We start from the raw sequence: 26795 nt of genomic DNA on the forward strand, positions 1-26795 counted from the left end.
AAGATTATTCATGGGTAACCTTTGTATGATTTTAATAGAATGGGGAAAAAATTCTGAAAGGTTTAGGGTCGTATAGTTAATTGGTTCATTTTTAAACATTCAGGATAAAAACCTTTTCCCAACTTTCATATCAGTGTGCATTGTTGAAGAGTAAAATATTGCCATCCTGGCAGGAGATCAATGAGAAATAATAAAGTCTCATTTCAATAACAAGTGAATGAAACTAATGAATATATTTCCTTGTTTTAATGTTGGTAGACATATCAAGTAGGCAATAGTTGATTAATTGAACCCAAAAGCAATTAAAACAGTTTAATTTGTTTTTATTTCACTGATTTCTTATAATTAAACCATCATAAATCAACTGAATGTTTTGCATCTAATCAAAGCAGAAATTTAAGCTTTAAAGGATAGATTTACAAGTTTGGCTATGAGAATATGATGTGGCCTCAATTTTAATTCCATCTAAGAACACATTACTGGCAGTGAAGGGTGGCCTGTGTCCTAACAAGTAAGCATCAAAAAACAAGAATGCGCCTGTAATAACTGATTCATTTTCCTGCTTCAGACATGAAAACATTTAAATTATTAAGCCAAGGTTTTTCTTAAGGAATTCCAAGAGATAAAACTCTTCAATTTCCAGGCTCCTAGTACATACTGAGCAAATACTTGATCAATTAAACTTCATTATTTCTTCTTCTATTAAATCACATTAATAATTCCATGTTCGTTCTTTGTCCAGTTGGAATCACAACCCTGGCTCACTTGTTTTTCCATGGACGTGAAGAATTGAATTCATTCCCCATTTAAGCAGTCACATAGTTGAGATTATTTAATCTTGCCTTCTTTTTCATTTTAAAAGTTTACTGGAAGCTGTAACAAATAGCAGAGTTTATAAAATGTTAAATAACACCTATATGTCTTAGCTCACTCAGGCTGCTATAACAAAACTGGGTAATTTATAAATGAGAAATTTCTCGTAGTTCTAGAGGCCTCGTGACCTAATTGTCACCCAAAGACTTCACCTCATAATACTATTGCATTGGGGATTAAGTTTCAACATATGAATTTTGTGGGGGATACACATTCAGACCATAGCACTCTATAACCCCCACTCAGGTCAATAACCAGCATCCAAGAAGTGCCTCTGTTGGCCCCTCCCTCTTCCTTCCCAGTATCCTAACTTTTTTGGTATTTTCTTCCTAAGTTTGTATCCCTTAACTACATAGTCTAGTTTTGTTGTTGCATATTTTTGTTCTGGTTACTTTTGCTCAACATTGCTGTGAGGTTGAGCCAATGTTGTAGTAGCAGCATTTCATTCCTTTTCATTGATATATAGGATTCCATTATGCCGATAGTTCACAATTTATCTGTCTTAACTCTTGCTAGGTTTCCAGGTTAGACTTACGAATATTCTTGTGTATGTATTTTGGGACACATAAGGACATATTTCTGTAGAATGTACACCTCAGAGTGGAGTTGCTGGGTTGTAGAGAGTACATAGATTTAGCTGAGGATTCTGCCAAGTGGCTTTCTAAAGTGCTTCTACAATTTTTCACTATTACAGGAAATGTATGAGTTTCAGTTGTTCCATACTGATAAATGAGTGGCATTTCTTTGTGGTTTTAATTTGCGTTACCTGATAACTGATGATTTTGACTACCTTTTCATGTGTTTACTGGCCATTTGGAGATCCTCTTTCTGAAGTTGCTCTGTGCACATGTCCGTGCAAGTTTTTCTAAAATCCCCAAGATATTATGTACAGTTAGTATTCACTTAGATTTACTGATAAAATTGACCCTTAAATAACACAGGTCCACTTATACTCAAATTTGTTTCAACCAAACACAGATTGAAAACATGGTATTTGTGGGCTGTGAAACCTGCGTATACAGAAGGCTGACTTTTCATAGATGCAGCTTCTGCAGGGCTAACTGCAAGACATGTGCAGAGTTTGGTAGGTGGTCCTGGAACCAGCCCACCACATATACCAAGGGCAACTGTATATTTACCACTTTCTTTGCTCTTCTATCTTTGCTATATCTTTAAAGTATTTTCTTCATTTTCATTGACATGTAGGATTCCATGATGTACTACAGCTTAGCTATTTTACTGTTGATGGATATTTCGGTAGTTTGCACACCTTGTTTTCTTTATACCTTTATTATGAATTTATTATCTGTTGGTAGCAAGTTGTTCCAGTTTTGATTGTATACAAATGTCTTTATTTTGCATTATTATTAAAGCAGTGGTCCCCAGCGTTTTTGGCACCAGGGACTGGTTTTGTGGAAGACAGTTTTTCCACTGATAGTAAAGGGGTTGGGGTGATGGTTTCAGGATTCCAGTGTGTTACATTTATTGTGCACTTTATTTCTATTATTACATTGTAATATATAATGAAATAATTATATGAATCAGTGGGAGCTCCAAGCTTATTTTCCTGCAACTCAGCAGTCCCATCTGGGGATGGTGGGAGGCAGTGACAGATCATCAGGCATTAGATTCTTATAAGGAGCACACAACCTAGGTCCCTCGCATGCATAGTTCACAGTAGGATTTGTACTCCTTTGAGAATCTAATGCCACTGCTGATCTGACAGGAGGTGGTTACCGCTCGTCAGGCAGTAACGTGAGCAATGGGGAGTAGCTGTAAATGTTGTGTGGCCTGGCGGTTGGGGACCCTTATCTTAAAGGTCGTCTTTACTAGGTATAGAATTCTGGGTTTGCAGGTATTTTCTTTCAGTACTTTGTATCTATCTTTCCCATATTTTCTGGCTTTTAATGTTGCAGGTAAGAAATCAGCTGTCTTTGAGGATATTCCCTTAGGCTACTTCTGGAGTTTTTTTTTAAATATATATTATTTTTATTCTTTCAGACTGTCTTCACTGTCTTGGTTTTTCTCTAGTTTTACTAGGATATTTCTAGGTATGGATTTCCCGTTTGGGCTTCTTTGGACTTCTTTAATCAGTGAACTGGGTGTTAAAATCAGTTCTGTGTGATTTGCAGCCTCTAACACATGCATATTGATTCTTGCCCATTCTCCCTCACCTCTCTTCCTAGGACTCCAGTTAAACATATTTTAGACCTATTTATTGTATCCACTGTGTCTAATACCCTCTTCCCCACCAATGTTGCTTTGTTGTCCATAATTTCTTCTGAATTAATCTTTCAGGTTACTGATTTAGCTCTGATCTGCTAGACCCATCCATTGATGCATTGGTCCCACACTTTAACATTTCCTAAATTTCTGGTATCTTTTTCCATTCTGTGATGTCATGTTTTAATGTTTCCAGTTGTTTTCAGACATTGAACATAGTAAGCATACCTGTTTGCAGTCTGTGTCTAGTGATGTTACATCTGGAGTCTCTGCTGTTTCTTGTCATGTCCTGTCTCAAAGTGCACCTCATCATTTGCTAGGCATTTGATATGAGAATTTGCTTTCGGGAATACTTGAAGACCTAGGTGACGCTCGCTTCCTCCAAGGAAGACCTGTTTCCTTTAGCCAGGCATCTCAGTTATAATTGTCTAGGACCAAGACTGTAGTTTATCTAGAAGATTCCTATCCCCACCACACCAGTCCCTCCTCCCAATTCAGAGCCTTTCAGAATACAATCCAGAAGAGAGGGTGCTATGCTTGGGTCCCTGTCTGTGCCAGGCTCTGAATTCAGACCCATGTTCCATCTCTTCAAGCCTCCTCGAAGTGTGGAAGAAACTGAGAGGTAGAGTTGCTTCCACACCTCCTAAACAGCAGGGCGCTGGGGGAGTGTTATGACTGCTTCTCTGTTTCTGGTGGCCACAAGACACCGTCCCCGCGCCCCCGGTATCTCAGCTGCCCTTCCTAGATCACACACCCTGAGACACAAACACTTCTACTCCCTTCTGGAAGCTCACATTTTCTCCTTATTCTTCACCTGACAATTAAGAGCTCTTAACAGTCTCTGATATTTTCCTAGCAGAAACATTTTAAATTTTGTCCCAGTATTTTCATTGTCTTTGGCTGGAGCATTATTCTTAATTTTGTCTGCCATAATCAAGCCTGAAGTCATCTGTTCGCTAAGCTTAAATACTCCTGACTCTTCTGCCCTGCTCTAGCTTCCATCATTGAGCCTTCTTTGTTGTTTTCCTCCAAACTCTGTGTTGTAGTGCTTGTCGTTTTAGAAATGGTGACTGCACTTTACCAAGTTGTTACTGAAAAGTTTCCCCCTTCCCATTCTCACATTTGTAAGCTGAATCTGTTTACAAAGTTTCTTATTGCCTGTTATCAGACCTTTTTCTGTGATTTATTCTTCAGTTTCTTACTAAGCCATATTGTTAAAAATGGAAATAGTCACCATGTTTGTTTCATCTAATGAGTTATCAAAGGATATTGAAAAACTGGACACAGATACAGGAGGTGAGGTGATTAAGATAAATGGCAAGTCCTTTCTTTACCAGAAAAGAAGGGATGTGCTTACCCACTCTGACTCAAGGTCCAAGACCAGAGTCGGGGGAGTTGGGTGGGCCTACCCCATCACATAGGTGCCAGGCGCATTAGAAACGCTCTGGGCCATGGGGTCGGGCAGGCTGGGTCTCAGTTACAGTTCTACTTCCCTATCCTGTGGCCTTGAGTTATGACCCATTCTGAAACTCACCTTTCTCCTAGGACAATAATTGCAATCTTGTTACATTTTAAAGAAATTAGTGCATGGAGAGCCTCTAGCAATCCAATGCCTGGCAGGTATTTAAATCTCCCTCTAGCTTCTACCAAGTGGTTTTTTTGTTTGTTTGTTTGTTTGGGATGGAATTAGAATCACAAGCCAGGTAGCACTTAAGTTCATTTCCTGCTCTTGATTTGTGATTTATTTTCCCTTTTAGAGGAAAGGTGTACTTATTTTTAGTGTCCAAAGACATTACTGTGGTATTGCATTTATCCCCTTAGAACAAAAGGCTGCAGTAACTTGGAGGAACAAAGAGTTGGTTTTCAACAAACTCAAGTACCACACAGACTGGCTTACTCAATCTCCCCACTCTTTCCCCTACAATTTCTCTCTCAAATAGAATCACAGCAGAATTTAAGTAAACATCTGGGTTTGTGGCCAGGCACAGTGTCTCACGCCTGTAATCCCAGCATGTTGGGAGGCCGAGGCGCGTCAATCACCTGAGGTCAGGAGATCGAGACCAGCCTGGCCAACATGTTGAAACCCCGTCTTCACTAAAAATACAAAAATTAGCTGGGCGTGGTGGCAGGTGCCTGTAATCCCAGGTACTCTGGAGGCTGAAGCAGGAGAATCCTTTGAACCTGGGAGGCAGAGGTTGCAGTGAGCTGAGATTGCGCCATTGCATTCCAGCCTGGGCGACAAGAGTGAGACTTTGTCTCAAAAACAAAGAAACAAAAAAAACACATCTGGGTTTGTTGTCCCCCACCCCCGCATTTTTTTGTTGTTGTTTTTGTTTTGTTGTTTTTTTGTTTTTGGCCTTTGGTTAATCTAAAGTTGTGTGATTTGATTTCCCATTTTTACTAAAGAGCATTGAGCAGCCCAGGATGAGTGTGTTCCTGTAGCCAGGGGCCCAGGCTTCAGCATATGCATTGCCTGTGATTCCCCTCTTTCCCAAATCCTTGAGTTAGCAGATTAAGCCACATGGTGCGTATCTTTTGGAGAGGGACATGGAATCAAAGCAGAGGATTTCTTTCTCATCATGAGGGGCTTGAGGACATTTGGTTCAGAAAAGGATCAGAGAGACGCTGTACCCCTGGGTCTCCTCCGCGTTAGAGATTCACAGGGAGGCCAGGGGCTCTTGCCAGCCCGCCTTGGAACAGTAGCCAGAGGTCATCCTTGGGAGAGGGGCTTTCCCACTAAGTGCTGAATGACTACTACTCTCAGCCCATCCCAGAGCAAGCAGTGTCCTCTGCCTTTAATGTAACCCCTTTCCATGGGTCTACCTGTAATTGATCTAAAGTGTGCAGTGGAAGTCATTTTAATAACTTATATATAGTAAAACTCATGTACAAATAAGCAGGCTTGTTTTCTTCTCCCAAAGGGGGTGGATGTCCTGGGGCAGAGGCAGAGGGGAGGCACTTGGCAAGGTATTCTTTTTTCACCTAACTCATCTCATCATCATTGCTGGTAGAGTGGGGAAGATAAAAATATTTATCCTGCCTACAGAGTAGGAAAAAGTCATGTAGGAAAGCTCAGGGTGTAGATGAGAGAACTTGGGAGGATAAAACAAAGCCAGTGTTTGGACTCCCCCAACTCCTGCCATTCTTTCTTGAGACAGAATCTCACTGTGTCCCCCAGGCTGGAGTACAGTGGCGCGATCTCAGCTCCCTGCAACCTCTGCCTCCTAGGTTCAAGCAATTCTCACACCTCAGCCTCCCGAGTAGCTGGGATTACAGGCACTCACCACCACACCCAGCTAATTTTTTGTATTTTCAGTAGAGACAGGGTTTTGCCATGTTGCCCAGGCTGGTCTCGAACTCCTGAGCTCAGATGATCTACCCTGTTGGCCTTCCAAAGTGCTACAAAACACAGTCTGCATTTGGACTCTTCCCCACTCCTGCTGTTCTTAATGCTGGCTCTGTAGCAGGGCACCCTGAGGCTGCTGCATGGAGTGAATTCCTGCTCATTCCCCTCCCAGGGGAGCACTTGGCTCCTCATACAGCCTGTGGGCGCCTCTTCTCTAGGGGAGGCAGAGCAGTTAGGCTGAGGACTCGGAGACAGTCCAGGCAGCCTGCACGTCAGTCCAGGAGGGTGGCTGACGTCAGCTCTGAAGGATGATTGCTTTTTCTTGGCTGGCTAACAAAAGGAAAGTTACTATGACAGAGGACTTTCTGGGAGCCCTGCTGAACATGGAGAGGGGATCAGAGCAGAGCAAGGCCCTCACCCCAACCCTGGTAGTTAAGTGCAGGGCTAATGCCTTTCCCAACCTGTTCTGCAGGTTATAGAAACAGGAGGAAATTTTTCTTTCAAAAAACAAGAGGCAGAAAGAAATTTAGCTCTTTAGGTGAGCAGAGGTTAGAGTCCAGACTGGCTAGAGGTGAAGCTCCCTCCCCTGGATGCCAGCACTTCTCAGAGGACCTGGAGACAGTGTTCCATCTCAGGGCTGAGCTCGCCATCTCAGGCCTGCCGCGTCTTATTGAAAACAAGGACAAGAGCTTCAATACACAGCTTTCCTCCAAAAGGCCCATCGTGAGGCCTGAGTGCCCCTGCCCAAGGTGGTAATCGTTTCTAGGGCACACCTCCTGTAGAAAGGAAAAAGTAGAAGGCCCAAGGAGCCTGTAGCTCCGTGGGAATCATGATGAGAAATGCTTAGATGTACCCCAGTAAAGCAGCTCTTTCAACCAGCATGCCTAAGAAATCAGGGCACTCTTGATTGTTGAACTTTCTGGTTATCCAAGGACTGTCTGGTCCTGTGTTAGATGTAAGGAACTCTTCTCTCTCACCTCTGCAGCCATTTATGGTAGACAAATATAGGTTGATGCATATTTTTGGAAGTGAAGCTCTTGGACCAACAATTACACATCTTCCTTCTGAAAATTAGGCCATCATTTTCATTTGACAGGGGACATATAAAAGAGCAAAACTAAACATGTCTCCAAGAACTGAGCTGAGCAGAACCAAAAGGAAATGTTAGAGATGTTTTCTAAGTTCACGTGAATAGAAAGCTCGAAGCTTAGAAGTCTCCTGGGTGGGAGGCGGAGGTTGCAGTGAGCCAAGACCGTGCCATTGCACTCCAGCCTGGGCGACAAGACTCAATCTCAAAAAAAAAAAAAAGAGGTCTCCTGGGTGAATTGTCCCTGCTAAAGCTGAGTGATGGGTGCAGGGAGGTTCAGTGCACTGTCTTCTGCACTTTTATGTGTTTGACATTCTCCAAGATACATTGTTTTAAGTCCATGGAAAACAGTATCTGTTTTGTAAAAGTAAAATAGAAATATAAAAAGCCAGAAATATTTCTGAAAGATTTGGGGCAGTTTTTGTTAGATAGAGATAATAATATAAGTCAGGAAGGTGCCTCTTAATCTCTCAGCTAACAAGGTAGGAAATTTGTACCTAGGTTAAGAAGTCGTCCTGCCCTTCAGCTCTTGTACATTGAATCATTCCATTACCCAACACCCAACAGAGAGCCATTTTTTTTTTTCACATACATCCTCCAGGAACACATTTCTTTGTATATACACAACGTAAGAATAGCTGACCAGCATATGAGAGATCTGCAAACATTTATTGCATCTTGCTTATATGCCAGACACTGATGATAGAAGCCATTGACTTGAAAGAGCTGACATCCTAGGGAGGGAGACAGACCTGTGCAGTGTGATTACTAAAACAATGGAACTCTAATTAAGGCACACAGCCAGCCTGGAGAGAGGGTGCTGTGAATTCTGGCTTTGTAGATAGGGGAAGTATCTGCAAAGGTCTCCTGGTGGGACCTCGGGGATGAGTGGGAGGGTGGCTGGGAGTGCCCTTGTAGACAGAGTGGGCAGCTGCTGAGGGAAGCGCCCAGAGGCAGTGGCTGAGCTTGGGTGGTGACGCCAGGCCTGGTTTGCTGATTCTGGACCTAGTCAACTGTGCCAGGAACTAAAGTCGAAGAGTCTGGGCAGGAAAGACTTTGTGGATCAGGCTAAGGAATTTGAACTTTATCTTGGGACATATCATTAGTGATTCTAAGCAGGAGAGCGATGTGTTCAGAATTACTCTGAATTCTGATTTTAAATAGTGGCTTGACCTCGTTTGTTTTTCTCTTCCTGTCCTCAAGCTTACTTGTCAGTTATGATATTTTTAGTTACAAGTCACAGAAAACTCAGCTCAGTGGCTTATACCCAACATGCATGAACCTTGAAGACATTGTGCTAAGTGAAATAAGCCGGTTATAAAAGGACAAATACTGCATGATTCCACTTCCATGTGGTATCTACAGGAGTCAAATTCATGCAGACACAAAGTAGAATGGGGGTTGTCAGGGGCTGGAAGAGGGGGAGTAGGGTTGGTGTTCAGTGAGTACGGAGTTTCAGCTTTACAAGATAAAGAGTTCTGGAGATGGGTGGGTGATGGTTGTACCACAATGTGAATGTATTTAGCAACACCGAGCTGTATACTTAAAATCAAAAATATCCTCAAAATGGCTTAAACCAAATGGAAAGTATTTCATAAGAAATATATAGAGAAGCTTTGGGACTGGTTAATTTAGGGTTCAGCAGTTTCCAAAAGAAGCCAGGTGGCTATGCCTTCTCACTCTGCATCAGCCACTTCAACCCCTTGCAAGACAACTGCCCCAGTCCAAAATTACCTTGCAAAGCAACATCCAGGAAAAGAGACCATCCCTCTCTAAGTCCATTTTCAATTGCTTTTAACAGAATACCTGAAAAGGAATTTATTTCTTACAGTTTTGGAGGCTGAAAAGTCCAAGGTCGAAGGGCTGGATCTTGTGAGGGCCTTCCTGAGGGTGGGGACTTTCTGTGGAGTCCTGCGGTGGCACAGGGTAGCACATGGCATCACGCAGTGGCAGGGCTGCATATGCCAGCTCAGGACCCTGTTCCTCTTGTTGTAAAACCACCAGAACTCATTATCCTATTAGTCCATGAATAAATGAATCCTTTCATGAGAGCAGAGCCCTCACACTCTAGTCACCTCGTCATAGCCCCACCTCTCAGTAATAGGGATTAAGTTTCAACATGAGTTTCAGAGCAGACAAATACCTAACCCATAGTACTCCCTGTGTCTCTTTAAGAACAAGAAACGCTTCCAAAATCAGTGTTCAGCATCTTGGCATGAATGTCTAGCAGCCATTCCACATTCAGCCTGACTGGAGCCCCGCTCCTGATTCCCCTTGCAGCTCTTCCCACCGTCTCCTCACTCCCAGGCAACAGTGGCTCCTATTTCTCCAGACTCTTCCTTTACTCAGGCTAAATACCTTGGAGTCACTTGGCCCCTGTCACACCCCACATCCATCGGCCGATTCTTTTCGCTCTGCCTTCCACATGTGCCCAGGCTCCGGCTGCTTTTCACCACTGTGACTCAGCCTGAGCCACCACCATCTCCCACCTGGATTATTGTCATCGATTCCTACCTGGTCTCCCTATTTCTGCCCTTGGTCACATATCCATTCAGTGAGCAAATATTTACCATGTACCTCACATGTGCCAGGCATCGCTCTGGGTACCGGCAGCTCTACAGTGAACAGAACAAAACCCCTGCCCTCCTGGAGCCTTCATTCTGTTCTCAAAGCAGCAGTTAGATCATGTCCCTCCTTTGACCAGCATCCTCTCATTCTTCCATCCCACTCAGAATAAAAGCCAGATTCCTTAGGAGACCTGCATGATGGTGCCTCCTTGTTCCTTGAGTAAGGACGAACGCACGCCCATCTCAGGGCTTTCACATTTGTTTTTCCTGCTCCCTAGAATCCTGTCCCCACCCCTGTAGCCTCAGGCCTTCCTCTTTCATTTTCTTCAAGTCTCTTGATTGGGAATTTGACAGAAAGATGGGAATCAGTTGGCCTGAACAACTGGCAGTGGAGTGGCCATTTACAGAGAGGGAGCTTCCTGAGGGAGGGAGCTTGTGGGGGCAGGGCACCAGGAGTTGGGTTTTTGACTTGCTACACCTCCCATGCCGATTTAGACATTCAGGTGGGTCATGCAGCACCTGTGGACGAATCTCAGGCTCTGAGTGACAGATTTAGGGGTTGCCAGTGTATGTATATGCAGGTTTATGCTCAGTGTCACAGGAAGCATGTGCACAAAAGAACTGCATATTGCAGTGATTTCAGTTAGGGATACGAGGAGGAACCAGCAAAGGAGACAGGAAGAGCAGCCAGCGAGCTAGAGAAGAATCAGGAGATGCACTTCTCCAAAGCCCAGTGCAGGGACGTGCAGAGAGGGAGCGAGGGAGTGCCTGCGGCAGGTGCTGCTGATAGCTCTCCCCGCCCAGCCTCAGCTGTCTCACTCCCAGATACAGACAGCCGGGCTCTTTGAGGAACGGGTCCAATATGCAGGGGTAATGGACCTTTCGTACCAACTTCAACTAGTTCATGTTCCTTGAATGCTGAGACATCATAAAAAATATAATTTGGTCTCTGTTCCTGGTTCCTGACATAGAGCTTCTAAAACCCTTGTAATTTCCTGAGCTGTAGGGGTTCAAGGGGCATCTTTTGTTCTAATATGGTGACTCTTGGTGGGCTTCTGGGTGGGGACCTGTCACCAGAAAGATCAAGCTATGATGAGAGGGTTGGACTTTCAGCCCCACCCTTAATCCTCCAGGGAGGGAAGGGGGCTGGAAATGGAGTTAGTAATTGATCATACCTACACGGTGAAACTCCATAAAATCCCTAAAAGATGGCGTTCAGAGAACTTTTCATTTTGGCAAACACATCCACTTTCTGGGAGCATGGTGCACCCCATCACAGTGGGGACAGACAGCCCTGTGCTCAGGACCCTCCCAGACCTCACCCTGTGTGCCTCTTCACCTGGCCGTTCACTTGTGTCTTTTATCATATCCTGGAATAAACTGGTAAACGTAAGTAAATGTTGCCCTGAGCTCTCTGAGCCATTATGACAAATTATCAAATCTGAAGAGGGGCTTGTAGGAACCCTCTATTTGTAGCCCAGTCGGACAGCAGTTGTAGGCAACCTGCAGACCCTCTGCTTGCAATTGGTGTCTGAAGTTGCGGGGCAGTATCTGGACTGAGCTTGGAACTAGGGGGCTTTGTGCTCATCAGAGTAGGTAGTATTCAAATTGAGTTAAATTGTAGAACACCCAGTTGGTGTCAACAGAGAACTGGACAGTTGCTTGCTGTGGAAAACCTACACTTCTCTTCACAGACCATACTTCATGAGCCAGGGCCATTCCAGCAAACCTGCTTCTTTGACACCAGCTAATGAGGAAAACACTTTTTCCTGTTAAGCCTTGTATACTCCCAACAACTTCTGACAGTAGCCACAAGTATACCTTCGCTACTGGGTGAAGATACCTTCGCTACCTGAGTGGAGATTCCATCTTTCCCCCTACTCTTCTCTCTTTAAAACGTCTGGGAAACCATCCATCGTTTGGCCTCATCTGAAGCATAGGCAGCTCAGACAGTAAATCTACCTCTCTTGGTGCTGCCTATAGGATAGTGAATACACAGGCTCCAACATATGGGTGAGCACATTTGCTGTTGCCTGTGAGTGTGTGTGTCACATACCCTGAGCTTATGTTAAAAATCAGGGAAAGAGACTAACTTCTCTCCACTTAGCAGTTTCTGTATTTTAATGCAGCCTGAATTCAAAGTAATAATGTTCCAAACTTATTAAACTGAGATTTTATGTGGGAGAGAATTTGGTCTCTGGGTGGGGGAAGGGTATAAGGCTGAGGGAAGCACATGCCGACTTTTGAGAATTACTAAAGTGAACGCTCCTTTTTTTACTTCAATTTTTCTGCAGGGGTCGGCACCAGGAATTATTATAGAAAGATCGGCTACAGATTACAAGGCCCGTACATGGTGAAGATGCTGAAATAATGGCCACACCAGTCCACCTTTCTGCAGTATCCTCCCTGGCAGAACACGGAGAATCAGGATTTCTTAAATACTCAACAGAGAGGCTGAGCAGAGCAAATAGGGGACTTCACCCTCATCCCGCAGCTGCAGAGACTGGAAACTGCCTTCAAGGCCACGGCTGGTCATCTGCTGACCACACCCCAGATCCGTCGTCTCCTGTGTGCACCCAAAAAAAATTATTTGCATTTTTGAGGCTTAAATCGTCTATCTAGTTTCTAAATTTTGCATGAGGCCTGCAGGTGGCCTATTTTGACTCAGACGGTGACAAAAGCAAATTAACTCATTTGGACACCATAACTCATGAAATAAAACTGATTGTCATTCGAGAAGCAAACTTAGGAGTAGGTTATTTATATACCCTAGGGACAGAAAGTCAGGTTGAAACAGGAAAACCACCAGACTCTGATCTCAGGCCTTTAACGACATATGCATTGGAGCGCAAGTTAGGAAAATGAGCTTTTGTTTTCATGGAAATCATTCTGATTACGGTGCTGATTTAGAAATAGCAGTGTGACGGGGAAAGAGGAATTGCAGTTGTGGGGGAGTGAGCTGGCAGCAGCCGGCCACCAGCCTCTCCCAGGCGGGAGTCCACCATCCGAGACGGCGATGACAAAGCTTCATTTCACGTTCTTTGTTGTCTCTACTTCCCACCCTCTTGGCAACTACAGAGCAGTGTGGGCAGCCACAAGTGTGGTCCCCAGAGAGCGTCTGGCTTTCCTGTTTGTCTATCCCGAGCGGGTGGAATCTGAGATTGTGTGCCCCTAAATCAAGATTTGCTTCCACAGAAGCCATTACTTGCAATTTTTTTTTTTTTTTTTTTTTGAGAGAGTCTCGCCCTGTCACCCAAGCTGGAGTGCAGTGGCGCGATCTCACGGCATCGTCAGCCTCCCAAGTAGCTGGGATTACAGGCACCCGCCACTGCACCTGGCTAATTTTTATATTTTTAGTAGAGATGGGGTTTCACCATATTGGTCAGGCTGGTCTCGAACTCCGGACCTCAGGTGATCCATCCACATCAGCCTCCCTAAATGCTGGGATTACAGGCATGAGCCACCACACCCAGCCTTTAATTTTTTAAGGTGGACTTTGGTTGTTATAAATGGAGAAAGGTAAGAGTTCAAGTTCAACTTGTGTGAAAGCAAAACAATGGAAAACAGGATTGGCTTCTTCAAAGGCTCCTCTTGTAGAACTGCCTCTTTGAGATTTCGAGGTAATCTACTTTGGAGACTCTGCCTGGAGAGGGTCAGTTCCTAAGTTAAGAGCATTGCTTAACCTTGGCTCCTGTGGCATTTTACAAAGGTTTAAAGGAATTGATTCCTCTGAAAGGGCCTGAAAATAAAAAGTCCTTAACATACAAAGGAGAGTCATGTGGTTTTTTTTTCTCTCCCTGTAAATGCAGTGACATTTGCCACGAATGTGCAGGTTTCAGTTTCCAACCTATGGCACTGTTCATTTCCTCCTGGGTGCTGTTTGCCATTTCATTAAACTGCTACGAGGCAAATGGCAGTGGCTTTGTTATGGGCTCACTGTGGAACTACCATGGCTTTCCATGAGTGTCGTTTAGGGACTTAGCTACTTCTCAATTATGCTTTTTTACCCTATAAAAATAAAACTAATAAAGCATACTCTTGCTGGCTGTCAGAGCTGTGTTCCTGGAGACAACCAGCCGCACAGCCCTGGAGCACAAAGTCTCCAGGCCTTGACCTTCTCATCTGTGCTAGGTGCCCAAATGGATCAACACACATAACTACAAGAAGGGCTTTTGTGAAATAGTAAAAAGGCCTGCACATGGAAAGTTCACTTCAAAAGATGACAATTTAGGGAATTTGAAACGAAATGACAGGAACTTGCACCTTTCTGATGGCTGTCAGCCTTATCTCAGGATTCACGAGAATCCCTCTTTCTAGCTCATCCCTGGCCTTCCTTGCCGTATCTTGTGGCCTGTGCAAAATGGCAGCAGTTGGGAAGCTGCCCCCGGGTGTCAGAGCTCCTGCTTCCCTCTGCCACCAGAAGCTTCCACTTCTCTTGTGACTGCCAGGGCTTGTTCTGGCATGGATGGTGCTTGGCGCCTGCACTATCCGGCTGGTCTGGCTGCTCTGAGGCCTGTGGGGCCACTTCATAAGAAAGCTCAGTTGGGCACGATCCTGCTGGCCTCAGTGTGAAACCATCACAGCTGCAGCCTGATCCCACCTGAACGGAAGGACTCCTTAACAACCACCTCCAACCCAGAAAGCTCTGCTTTTAGCTCAACTTCTGGGACATCACCTGAAGAGTTGTTTTTTTTTTTTAACAGACTGAAATAAATTTGAACAGAAGATGAGATTTTTAAAATACATTATCACCAAGCGAAAGGGCCTGGTAAAACTCATTGTTCCATTTGGGAACAAGCAAACCCCTTTTCCATTTTCCATCTCTGCAGACCCAAAAGTACCGCAAAGACAACTCAATAACCAACGCCTGTTCCCCTAAAACATCTTTCAGATTGCAAATTTTCATTGCCAATGGGTTTTTCGCTTTTTTGTTTTCAAGATTCTCACATTGAAAACAGAAAATCTTGTTCCTAAAGAACTCACAGACCCCTGAGTTTACAAAAAAAAAAAAAGCACAAGATCTGAAATCTGAAAGCCTGGTTTCCTCATTAACCATGAAGCTTTGAGCAAGGCCCCTCCCTGTTTCTGAGCTACCATTTCCTTATTTGTCAACATGTGTCGCTCGGGGCAAGCGTAGGAATCAGATGTGGCATTTGAGAGACACTGCATAAACCAGGACATACACCGATAGTTGTTGCTGCCCCCAGTGAAGTGGCTTCTCTGCTGATGTGTGACCTTGGGCAAGTCAACCCTGCAAAGTTTCTTCATCTGTAAAATGGGAGTGAGGACTACAGAAGCCCATGTATGCAGGGTTCTTAGAACAGGAAGCGTACTATAGAAGCACTAGCTTCGATTGCTAATATCTAACAAGTGCAATCATCCGCCCATTTTTTTCTTCAATGAGGGAGATTCTCTGCTGACAATAGAATTTGATTCTTTGCTACAATCTAAGTTTTTCTTAGAAGCCCATGTCAGAAGAATAGTATCTCTAATGCTCCAAGACCCTATCTCCTTCTTCTCTGGTCTATTTTATTCACACAAGTCTAGGGTTGCACACACTGTCAAATCCATTCCTTTAGGGCCAAGATCCTAGGTGAGATTGCAACAGCAAAAAGCATTTTGAAATGCTGCTGTCTTTGGAGTGGCTTCCCGGAAAGGTGTCCAGTATCAGCACACATTGCCGATCCCTGTGTGAGCTGGTGGCTGTGTCCACCTAGGGAGTCTGGCAGCCATTTGTGGCAGGGGTTGGGATGGGGAGGGGAAACCTTTCTATATATTGGAGTTGTGTACACCAGCAATACGTTTGTATTTCATTCTGTGAAGGCATTTCCAAAAATGATGTTTCAAGAAACCTATTTTAATGTAGACAAATCCATGCCTGTGAAAAAGTTGCCACTTGGCTGCTTTTCTCTATCCTGCCTTCATTGCCATTACCCAGATGTGCAGCTTTATCTCCTTTGTCTCTACACGCCTAACTCCCCCCTTGTCCACCTGGAAAATTTCTCATCATTCAGGGGAACAAACGACGATTTGTTGAGCCTCCACCAGGCCCTGGACTCTGCCTCAGGTCCTTTCACCTTCTTCACCTTGGGAAATCCCTCCAACCCCCGCCGTCCTCAAGGTCAATAAGGTAAGGTGAATAGTCTCCCCTACTTGTTTTTTGTTTTTGAAACAGGATCTCACTCTGTTGTCCAGGCTGGAGTGCAGTGGCGTAGTCATGGCTCCCTGTAGCCACGCAAACTCCCAGGCCCAAGCACTCCTTCCACCTCAGTCTCTCAAGTAGCTGGGACTACAGGCATGTACCGCTACACCCAGCTAATTTTTTTATTTTTTATAGAGGCGGGAGGGGCCTTGTCTTGTTGCCCAGGCTGGTCTTGAACTCCTGGGCTCAAGCGATCCTTCCTCCTCAGCCTCCCAAAGTGTTGGGATTACAGGCGTGAGCCACCGCGTCTGACCTTGTCTCCATTACTTAAGTAAGGAAGGCAGGCTGGTGTCTTCACCTCTGAGCCTGGCATCACAGGAAGCCACTGTGGCACCCAGGTGCAGTCACAGTGCCATTGCCCAAATATCTGGGGATCACGTATACTATACTCTGAATAGGACCCTGGCGTGGCCCAGTGCAGCGGCCCTGGTCTCAGCCACTAAATACTAAGATGCAGGCTTCGAGACTGAGTCAGTGACTCAGCCCTTCCCACCACTCCCAGCCCCACTCTTCCTCTTTTAGAGGAAAGCGTTTCCAGTCAGCTTATGTTAGACCTGGGCACCGAGCCTATGCCTTCAGATGTGAATTTCACCCTCACGGCAGCCTGTGAGAGAAGCCCTATTATCAGCATCCCAGCAGTTCCAGTGGAAGTGGATGATTTCCTTAAGAGAGAATGCAAAGTACAGAAAGAGTCTGCTCTTTTCATTTAAATGAAAATAGTGCTTGGGGGCTCTAAAAATTATATATGATCATTATAACAAATGGAAATGAGACAGAAAAGCACAAAATAACCTGAAATCCCACCATCAGTGCCAGCCGTGGCTAACATTGTGATGAATGTCCTTCCAGCCACCTCTCTGCGTGCACACACACACGCAGACATGCAATCAGTTTTACATAAAAGAGTCATATTGTACATGTTGCTTCTTTTTTACTCTACAAGATGTAAAGTAAGCATCTTTCCATTTCAATATGGATCTACTTGAATTTTTTTTTTGAGACAAGGTCTCCCTCTGTCACCCAAGCTGGAGTGCAGTGGTACTATCTCGGCTCACTGCAACCTCCAACTTTTGGGTTCATATGATCCTCCTGCCTCAGCCTCCCAAGTAGCTGGAACTACAGGTGCACACCATCACACCCAGCTGATTTATTTTTTTGTGGAGCCGAGGTCTCCCTGTGTTGCCCATGCTGGTTCTCAAACCCCTGGCTCAAGCTACTCCATCCTTTGCAGTGAGTACCTAGTGGTCCCCTGTCTGCAGATGCACGGTTGATTTCAGCGGGCCTTTCTAATCTCACACTCTCATCATCACAGTACCTAGAAGCACCGATCTATTGACTCAATACCAAGATTTACTTCTTTATTTTCTACAAACACTCATTCATGGCTGGCCCCCTTTGTGCCCCCACCCCGACCCCCCTACCCCTTTGGTTGTCCTGCCACCAAGCCTTTCAGTCCTTCACTCACAATGGGGAAGGCCTCCCTGGCTCGCCTGTGGCCTTTCTCATCCAGAGGGCAGCAGCACATTTCATCATGAACAAGTCCCATCACACGAAATGTCAAGATGCCTGCTCACTGGAAGGCACTGGAGCGTGACACCCTTTACTGAGGTGAGAGGTGACTGTACCTTATCTTTTTTCCCCTGATGTAAGGGACTGCGTCAAGTCAGATCCCTGCACCAGCTGCAGCCCTGCAGAGATGCTCGTCAACTTGTCTGCAAGGCTAGAAAATGTGACCACCAGGGAGACTTGATGGTACCTGCTGTCACCATCAGGGCAGGCAGCAGAGGGGCTCTCAGTGCTTGGACCCCCCCCCCCGCAAAAAGAATGGCGGGACATTCAGATGCCTGGGTGCCAGGCTTGCTTCTGCCTCTGTCCAGCTCTGCAGGGACAGGGTCTGGGTCACCACATGTCTAGGGTGCTGAGGCAGCAAGCAAAGATCACCTGCATCTACCTGAAAGAAAGAAAGTACAGGAACATTTTGGCGAGAGGAAGAAAGGGAAGTAATGCGTTGAGCAGTCATGTCTGGTATTGCCCCACAGCGGTCCTCTGAGGGTGGAATTAAGGTCCCCATTTTACAAATGGGAAACTCGGGCTCAAAACAGCTCAGTAAATTAACCAAGGCCACAGAGCTAGTCAGAGAAATGAGTGTGAAGATGACAGACTGGCCCAATACAGTGGCTCATGCCTGTAATCCCTGCAATTTGAGAGGCTGAGGTGGGAAGATCCCTTGAGCTCAAGAGTTTGAGACCAGCCTGTGCAACACAGTGATACCCATTCTCTATAAAAAAATTAGCCAGGTGTAGTGGTGCACACCTACAGTTCTACCTGCTACAGAGGCTGAGGCAGGAGGATCGCTTGAGCCCAGGCGTTGGAGGCTGCAGTGAGCCATGATTGTGCCACTGTACTCCAGCCTGGGTGACAGCAAGACACTGTCTCAAAAAAAAAAAAAAAAAAAACAATAACAACAAAAAACCACGCACACACACAACAAATTGACATTTGCAGACTTGCAGAGATTCATACTTATGAGCAGTGGTTCCTCTAGAATTTCTAAAACAAAGTTTCTGACTGGCAGTTGGGTTGGAGAAGGATTTATCTTGAAGCTACGTGGCCTGGCAGACATCATTTGTTCCCCACCACCTGTTCCAAGCCACTTCTTTTTTTTTTTTTTTTTTTTTGAGACGGAGTTTTGCTCTGTTGCCCGGGCTGGAGCGCAGTGGCCGGATCTCAGCTCACTGCAAGCTCCGCCTCCCGGGTTCACGCCATTCTCCTGCCTCAGCCTCCCAAGTAGCTGGGACTACAGGCGCCCGCCACCTCGCCCGGCTAGTTTTTTTTGTATTTTTTAGTAGAGACGGGGTTTCACCGTGTTAGCCAGGATGGTCTCGATCTGCTGACCTCGTGATCCAAGCCACTTCTTAGCACAACAACTGCCAATGGGCTCTTGAAAGACCTCTTGATTGAAATATAGAGACAACAGATACATCCAAATAAAAGCTGGTGAATAGGGACAATATGGAAAGAATGAACTAGTAGCAGGAAATCAATCTGCTTAAATAGAAAATTGAAACTAAGTAACTCTGGGAGTTACTGTTACAGAAAAGAATGGAAGTTTCTGGGTTAAAATGGAGGATGGAACACACACATCTAGTATTGCTTCCATCTGGAGCTAGATGTGTGCATTCCATCCTCCCTTTTAACTGATGTTAAAGAGAGGTGAGGGCCTAGCACGGTGACTCACGGTGACTCCCTATACTTGGGGAAGCCAAGGTGGGAGGATTGCTTGAACCCAGGAGTTTGAGACCAGCCTGGGCAACATAGCAAGCCCCTATCTCTACAAAAAGTTTTTAAAACTCAGCCGGGTTCACACCTGGCTGTGATGGCACACATCTGTAGTCCCAGTGATTTGGGAGAGGTTGAGGCAGGAGAACCACTGGAGCCCAGAAGTTTGAGGCTGCAGTGAGCTATGATTGAGCCGCTGCATTCCAACCTGGGTGACAAAGTGAGATCTGTCACCAAAAAAAAAAAAAGACTAAGTTTGCCTGATGCTTCCAGGTGTGGAAAAAGAGACAAGTGAGCCATGCAGGGAGGGAAGCCAGAATGGGGTGTCTAGGGTTTGTCCCAAAGGCCTTCACAGTGGGGCAGAGAGGTCCCAGCACAGAGAAACTGAAAGTCCCCTCTCACCCCACATCTCTCGGGCTGCAGAGGAATAAGTGGCCAAGACTACAGGTGGGAGCAGTCTCCTTCCCCACTCAACCCTGTGGGGACCCAGAGGGCACAGAGCCAATGTAGGCTCCTAAGGCCCCTGCCTCCCTTATTTCACCTCTGTCCCCAGCACCCCAGCCCTTCGTCCTCCAGGAAATAGGGAGGAAGTGCTGGTGCCCCTGTGGCAGGCCCTCCCCGGAGGAATAGAAGTTCCACCCTGGAAACGTGGATGTCATACGGCCTGGGCTGTTCTCATTGTTGAACTGAGATGGTGTTGAGAGGCTCAGAGAGAAGGAAGGACACCTGTTACCTAAGACAAGTCATAAAAGTCAGGGGAGGCTAAGGTTTTCATCCCAGGGCTGGGGAAATAAAATAATAGTTGGCCTTTGAGAACCTCCCATCAGCTTGTTCAAATAACAGCAACATTCTGATTGTGTTCCCAGCTCAGTCTGTTCAATTAGCAGGCACATGGACAACACTGGATTTCCATTTTAAATTGAAACAAAACAAAACATTTAACGATCACTTTTGTTTTAATAAGTTATTACCCCCTTTGAAAACAGAAACTTTTTCTTCTGTACCAAGACGTCGGCGCCACAGGTGGAATTTGACCTTTCTCTGGAACTAAAGGATTTAGCCTTGAATTTTCTGCCTGGGAGTATTTACAGGGTGAGGCCGTTTTCAGCCACAGGAGAGTTTATGGTGAAATGAAACCCATAGTGTCAGTACTCTGGGGTTAAGATTAGAGATCCTTTCTGTATTTGGAGTTTAAAGTGTCACTTTTCAGAGAATTTGACATTTCAGATTATTTGACCTATCAGCTGTGATTCCAACTTAAAACAGGCAGTTGATTTTTAGACTTAGGATTTTAAATGGAAAGATGTGAGAGAATTTGAATAAATTTGCAAACAATGCTGGAATGTTTAAGAAATCTTGAGATTTGCTATAGTTAAATTTTTAATGTGTTAGATTTATAAGACTTTTGAAAAGTTACTTCAGGCTGGGCACCGTAGCTCACACCTGTAATCCCACACTTGAGGAGGTCAAGGAGGGCAGATCACTTGAGCTTAGGAGTTCAAGACCAGCCTGGGCAACATGGTAAAACCCTATCTCTGCAAAAAAATACAAAATTTAGCTGGGTGTGGTGGCATGCACCTGTAGTCCCAGCTACTCAGGAAGCTGAGGTGGGAGGATAGCTTGAGCCCAGCAGGAGGTTGAGGCTGCTGTGAGCCATGATCATGCCACTGCACTTCAGCCTAGATGACAGAATGAGACCCTGTCTCAGGAAGAAAAAAAAAAATTACTTGGAAGGGTTTTTGCTTGCTGAAGTCATAAATTGCCTAGTCGGGCACTTAAAGTACATAAAAAGAAAATAAAGATATTGAATTTATATAAATTTATTAATGTGGTTTTAAAACATTGAAGAAAATTTTATTTTTAAAACCTTTTTAAAAATATATATATCTATATATATTATAGAGACAGGGTCTCACTATGTTGCCCAAGCTAGTCTCAAACTCTTGGCCTCAAATGATCCTCCCACCTCGGCCTCCCAAAGTGCTGGGATTACAGGTGTGAACCACCACACCCGAACTCAAAAAAATCTTAACCGACTTGAAAATAGGACTGATTTGGAAGATGCATGCTTAACTCACACCAGGCATGGAGAAGGGCAGTGAATCACACATGGCACATCCTGAAATCTCAATCCTCTTGTCACTCGTGGGCAATGGAGGTTGCACAGCAAGTTCAGCCACATTCTATAACTGTGTGAGCTGGTTCATTGACTCTATTCATTTATCACCAGGAATCCACGATAGTAGGGAAATCCACAGAGCACTAGTGGAGCCCGCTCTGTCAGGAGAATCCAGGAAACCTAGAGGAAGGGCTGTGAGGGATGAGTGGGAGTGGAACAGGGGAGCAGGCATGAAAAGAGAATTCCAGGCAGAGTAGCAGGGAGGCCCCAGCCTGGGAAGGTATCTCAACATCAGGTTGGAAAGACCAGTTCTAGAAAGAAATAGGCTAAATAAGAGTGAAGTCAAGTCAGGCACAGTGACTCATGCCTATAATCCAGAACTTTAGCAGGCTAATGCAGGAGGATTGCTTGAGCCCAGGAATTCCAGATTAGCCTGGGCAATGTAGCAAGACCCTGTGTCTACAAAAAATTTTAAAATTAGCTGGGTGTGGTGGTACATGCCTTCAGTCCCAGCTACTTGGGAGGCTGAGGCAGGAGGATCGCTTGAGCTTGGGAGGTTGAGGCAGCAGTGAGCCGTGATTGCACCACTGCACCCCAGCCTGGGCAACAGAGCAAGACCCTATCTCCAAAAAAAAAAAAAAAAGAGTGAAGGCAAGAGAACATCTGAGAACTCAGTATCAGGATTCAAACTATAGCAGCAAGTGGACTGGAAGGGTTGGGGAGTGGGGAACATCAACAAACGCCATATCCTTTAAACAAAGATAGTATCCCACAGTGATGCAGTGGCATAAAGAGGTAGGGTCCTGGGGCTCTCCTCCTGTGAGCTGCCCCAGGCCTGGGACCTCACCTGTTCTTGTGTTCCCAGAGTCTGGCACCCAGAAGGTGTTCCATAAATCTTTGTTGGAAGAATGACAAGAAGGGAAGGATGGGAAGAAAATGTCTAAGATGGGGGAACTATTGGAATGAAGTTGAGAGACACTGACTCAGCACATACTGTGGTTCAGCTGATGTTTTCTTTTCCTTTTTCTTTTTTTGAGACAGAGTCTTGCACTGTCACCAGGGCTGGAGTGCAATGGCACGATCCCGGCTCACTGCAACCTCCACTTCCACCTCCTGGGTTCACGTGATTCTCTTGCCTCAGCCTACTGAGTAGCTGGGATTACAGGTGCACACCACCACACCTGGCTAATTTTTTGTATTTTTAGTTGAGATGGGGTTTCACTATGTTGGCCAGACTGGTCTTGAACTTCTGACCTTGTGATCTGCCCTCCTTGGCCTCCCAAAGTTTTAGGATTACAGGTGTGAGCCGCCACACCCGGCCTGCTGTTTTCTTGTGTGTTGTTTCTCTTTATGATTTATCCTGCCCAACACAAAAGTAAGCAAAGCAGCTTCATATTGTCTAACTTGCTTTTAATATTTTACTTGAAATGTCATAACTAGAAAGTTTTCTGTGCTTTAAAATGTCAACATCGACCTCCTGCTTCACCCTCCAGGTCTTGTTCCCAGTGCTTATTCTCCTGGGCCCCTTTGCCCAGGGGTCTGACGGCGCCTCCCTCCCTTTGGCTTGTATCACATTACGTAGTCCAGCCTCCCTCCTCCTCTCCCCTTCCTACATAGACACACTCCCCTCTGAGTTGTGAATCTATTCGTGACAACCGTATCCCCTCTGCATGGGCACCAGTCACCCATTTCCACTTGTGCGGTTGACATTTCTGCTGTCATGTCCCACTGTTGCCTCAAAGTCATCTAAAATTAAACTCCTCTCCCTCCACCCCCACAAAACCACTGCCCTTCTTGACTTGGACCACTGTTAATGGCATCAGTATCCTCCCAACCACCCAAACTCCAAGCTTTTAGTCACTTTGGACTTTGCTCCCTTCCTCACCCTGCATATTGTAGCTAATTACTAAGCTCTTTCCTCAATGTTTCTCTAACATTCATCTGAGTTTTCACTGCCTTGATCACTTTGACACACAATAGTTATAATATTTAGAGGTACACAGTGATGCTTCCATACGTACAGTGTAAGTGATCAGATGAGGGTAATTAGCATATTCATCATCCCAAACATCTATCAATTCTTTGTGTTGGGAGTGTTGACTATCGTCCTCCTAGCTACTTCAAACTATATATTATTGTTAACTAAGTCATCCCACAGTGCTACAGAACACTACGACATTTCTCCTACCTAGCTGGATTCTGTATGCTTTAACAAATATCTCCTTGCTCTTCCTAACTGATCTGTCTGCCTCTATTTTCTCCCTCCTTTAATCTGACTTGTCAGATTAACCTTCCTGTAACAATCATAAAAGCAACAATAGCTAGCATTTATCAAAACTTGCTACGAGCCAGGCACTGTTCTAAGAGCTCTACATATAGGCATACGTTCAAAACTCACATCAGTCTCATGGTGTTACTTTTTTTTTTTTTGGAGGCAAAGTCTTGCTCTGTCGCCTAGGCTAGAGTGATGCAGTGGTGCAATCCCAGCTCACTGCAACCTCCGCCTCCCCAGTTCAAGTGATTCTCCTGCCTCAGCCTCCCGAGTCGCTGGGATTACAGGAGCACACCACCACACCTGGCTAATTTTTATATTTTTAGCAGAGACGGGGATTCCCCATGTTGGCCAGGCTGGTCTGAAACTCGTGACCTCAAGTGATCTGCCTGCCTTGGCCTCCCAAAGTGCTGGGATTACAAGTGTGAGCCACCACGCCTGGCCTACTCTTATTTTATAGATAAGAAAACGTGAGGTACAGATAGGTTAAGTAGCTTGCTCAACAACACACAGCTAGGATGTGGCACGGAGGATGACCCAGGAGGTCCGCCTTGTCTACAAAATGAACTGCATCTTCCCATGTCCCCACCTCCCTCTCTCTGCTCAGCTACACTGAGGTCAGCAAGATGCCCAGTGCACGCCTCTTCTGTGCCCCAAAACACAACTCAGTTACCCCCTTCCCACCTCCCTTCTGGGGCCATCTGAGCTCTCTTGTGAGCATTGCCGACGCTACCCCTTAGCACCACAGGGGTACCTTTTTTTGGGGGGTGTATGTGCTGACATAGGACAAGGACTCGATGGGACTATTTTGGCATGGAAGACGTTTTAAGGTGGCAGGATCCAAACAGTCATATCAAAATGTAAATGCACTACTGCCTTTTAGGTTTTATTTTGTGTTTAATTGGCATAAAATATCCATAATAGACTTCCTTAACCCTCACCCTATCCCTCAAGTGCTCTCAGCCCCGCAGATGCTCAGGGGATAGAGGGGCGGCCTGTGTTGTGCATCGCTTGATCTGTTACCTCTCTATTCTGGTTTTTCACTAGGATATGCATCCACGTAGAACAAAATTCTGAAGGGACAAAGGATATAGCATGAAAAATAAGTCTCCTTTATACCCCATCCCCTGCCACCCTGCCCCTCCCAAAGGCAACCACTCATCTTTTCCGAGAGTATATATCCAGTGAATGTCAGGCATATCAATACAGATGCCTGATACTTTTAAAGATGAAAGTGCACTCATGTGTTTTCTGACATTATGATGATCGAGACACAAATATTAAAAAGTATCCTGGCCGGGCACGGTGGCTCAAGCCTGTAATCTCAGCACTTTGGGAGGCCGAGGCGGGCGGATCATGAGGTCAGGAGATTGAGACCATCCTGGCGAACACGGTGAAACCCCGTCTCTACTAAAAAATACAAAAAACTAGCCGGGTGAGGTGGCGGGCGCCTGTAGTCCCAGCTACTTGGGAGGCTGAGGCAGGAGAATGGTGTGAACCCGGGAGGCGGAGCTTGCAGTGAGCTGAGATCCGGCCACTGCACTCCAGCCCCGGGCCACAGAGCGAGACTCCGTCTCAAAAAAAAAAAAAAAGTATCCTGATGTTAACATGGCGACATTGACGTGTCCTGCGCTTCCCCTCCAGCTCTTTGTAAAAGGGATGAAGTCTTACACATCCTGTGCCTCTGCTCTCCAATCTCTTCATGCCCCCCGGGCCCAGTGCTGGTCCAGGGTCTGGGCTCAGAGCAGACACTCAATGATATGATTTGAAGAAAGCTCAGACAAAACCCTGGTCTAGAACGAGGACAGGAACCAAGTGAGTGGTGGAGAGGGAAGAACTGGGAGTAGAGAGGGGAGACATGGAGTGAGCCCAGGAGGGAAAAGTGGAAGCAATGGGGAAGAGGAAATGGCAATGCTTACCTGGCACTCTCCTCCCCTATCCACCAAGGCACTGATCAGCCCTTGACAGCCCACTGTGGGAAAGTCCCCAATCCGCCTGCTGCTGGGGTACCCATTCATCCAAGCCTGACCACCTGAGGCCAAGGGGCTGCAGCTTAGCCCACTTTCCCTGTGGTTTATTCACTTTACAGAATTAGACTCAGCTCAACTTACCAGGCCCGGGTCTCTAACCGTCCTTACCATCCCTGAGAGAAAATTGCTTCTCTGGTGACTCACAGGGAAGGAGCCATAAAGCACTGAATCACCGATGCCCCCTCCTACCCCGCTTAGTAGTTTCTGCTTGTGTTTTCCCTTCCAGAGACAATTTTGGATCTGTTTCTGTGGCCGTGGCCCCATACGATGGCTGCCGGCTGAACCGAAGTTGGCAGTAATCTTTTCCCCAACTCATTGTTTACCTGAGACTGGCTGTCACTGATAAATGCCTTGCCTTGCCTGGCTACTAACCACGGTAAAAAAGAAAAGAAAATCAGATCAACAAGAGAACAGATTTGTGCTTGGCTGAAGCCCACGCTGTTTCCAAATGATAAGAAGTTCATGCCCCTGACTGAGGCTGTGAGGAAACCTTTCTCTAATGGGTTTTGAAAATTGTTTAAGAATAATTATGAATAGTGTGACTTTGAAAAGGCCACCACAAAGGGAAAATACAACACTCCTTTAGACATATGAATGTTTTTGTCTGAAAGAAATGCCCAGCAATTGACATGCAAAAAAAAAAAAAAAAAAGAAAAAGAAATTGAAACTAGAAACTAGAGACAGACCTTACATCTGTCACAAAAATTAACTCAAAATAGATCACAGACCTAAATGTAAAACACAACTGTAAACCTCCTAGAAGATAACACAGGAGAACATTTTGATGACTGAGTATG

The 26795-nt window shown here is 45.4% G+C and overlaps 1 protein-coding gene across 2 annotated transcripts in view; it reads left to right on the forward strand.

The window, feature by feature from the left end:
* ELP3 (elongator acetyltransferase complex subunit 3) overlaps nucleotides 1-13864 on the forward strand; it is a 104588-nt gene extending 90724 nt beyond the window's left edge. The window contains exon 15 of one of the 2 annotated variants that reach the window (XM_023216805.3): nucleotides 12391-13864. In XM_023216805.3, coding sequence (XP_023072573.2) covers nucleotides 12391-12467 — 77 coding nt within the window. In that variant the 3' untranslated portion in view covers nucleotides 12468-13864. The remainder of the gene's footprint in view (nucleotides 1-12390) is intronic. The other variant, XM_023216806.2, reaches the window with a different exon arrangement.
* The last annotated feature ends 12931 nt before the right edge of the window (nucleotides 13865-26795 follow it).

Source organism: Piliocolobus tephrosceles, chromosome 7 (assembly GCF_002776525.5).
Source record: "Piliocolobus tephrosceles isolate RC106 chromosome 7, ASM277652v3, whole genome shotgun sequence".
NCBI lineage: Eukaryota > Metazoa > Chordata > Mammalia > Primates > Cercopithecidae > Piliocolobus > Piliocolobus tephrosceles.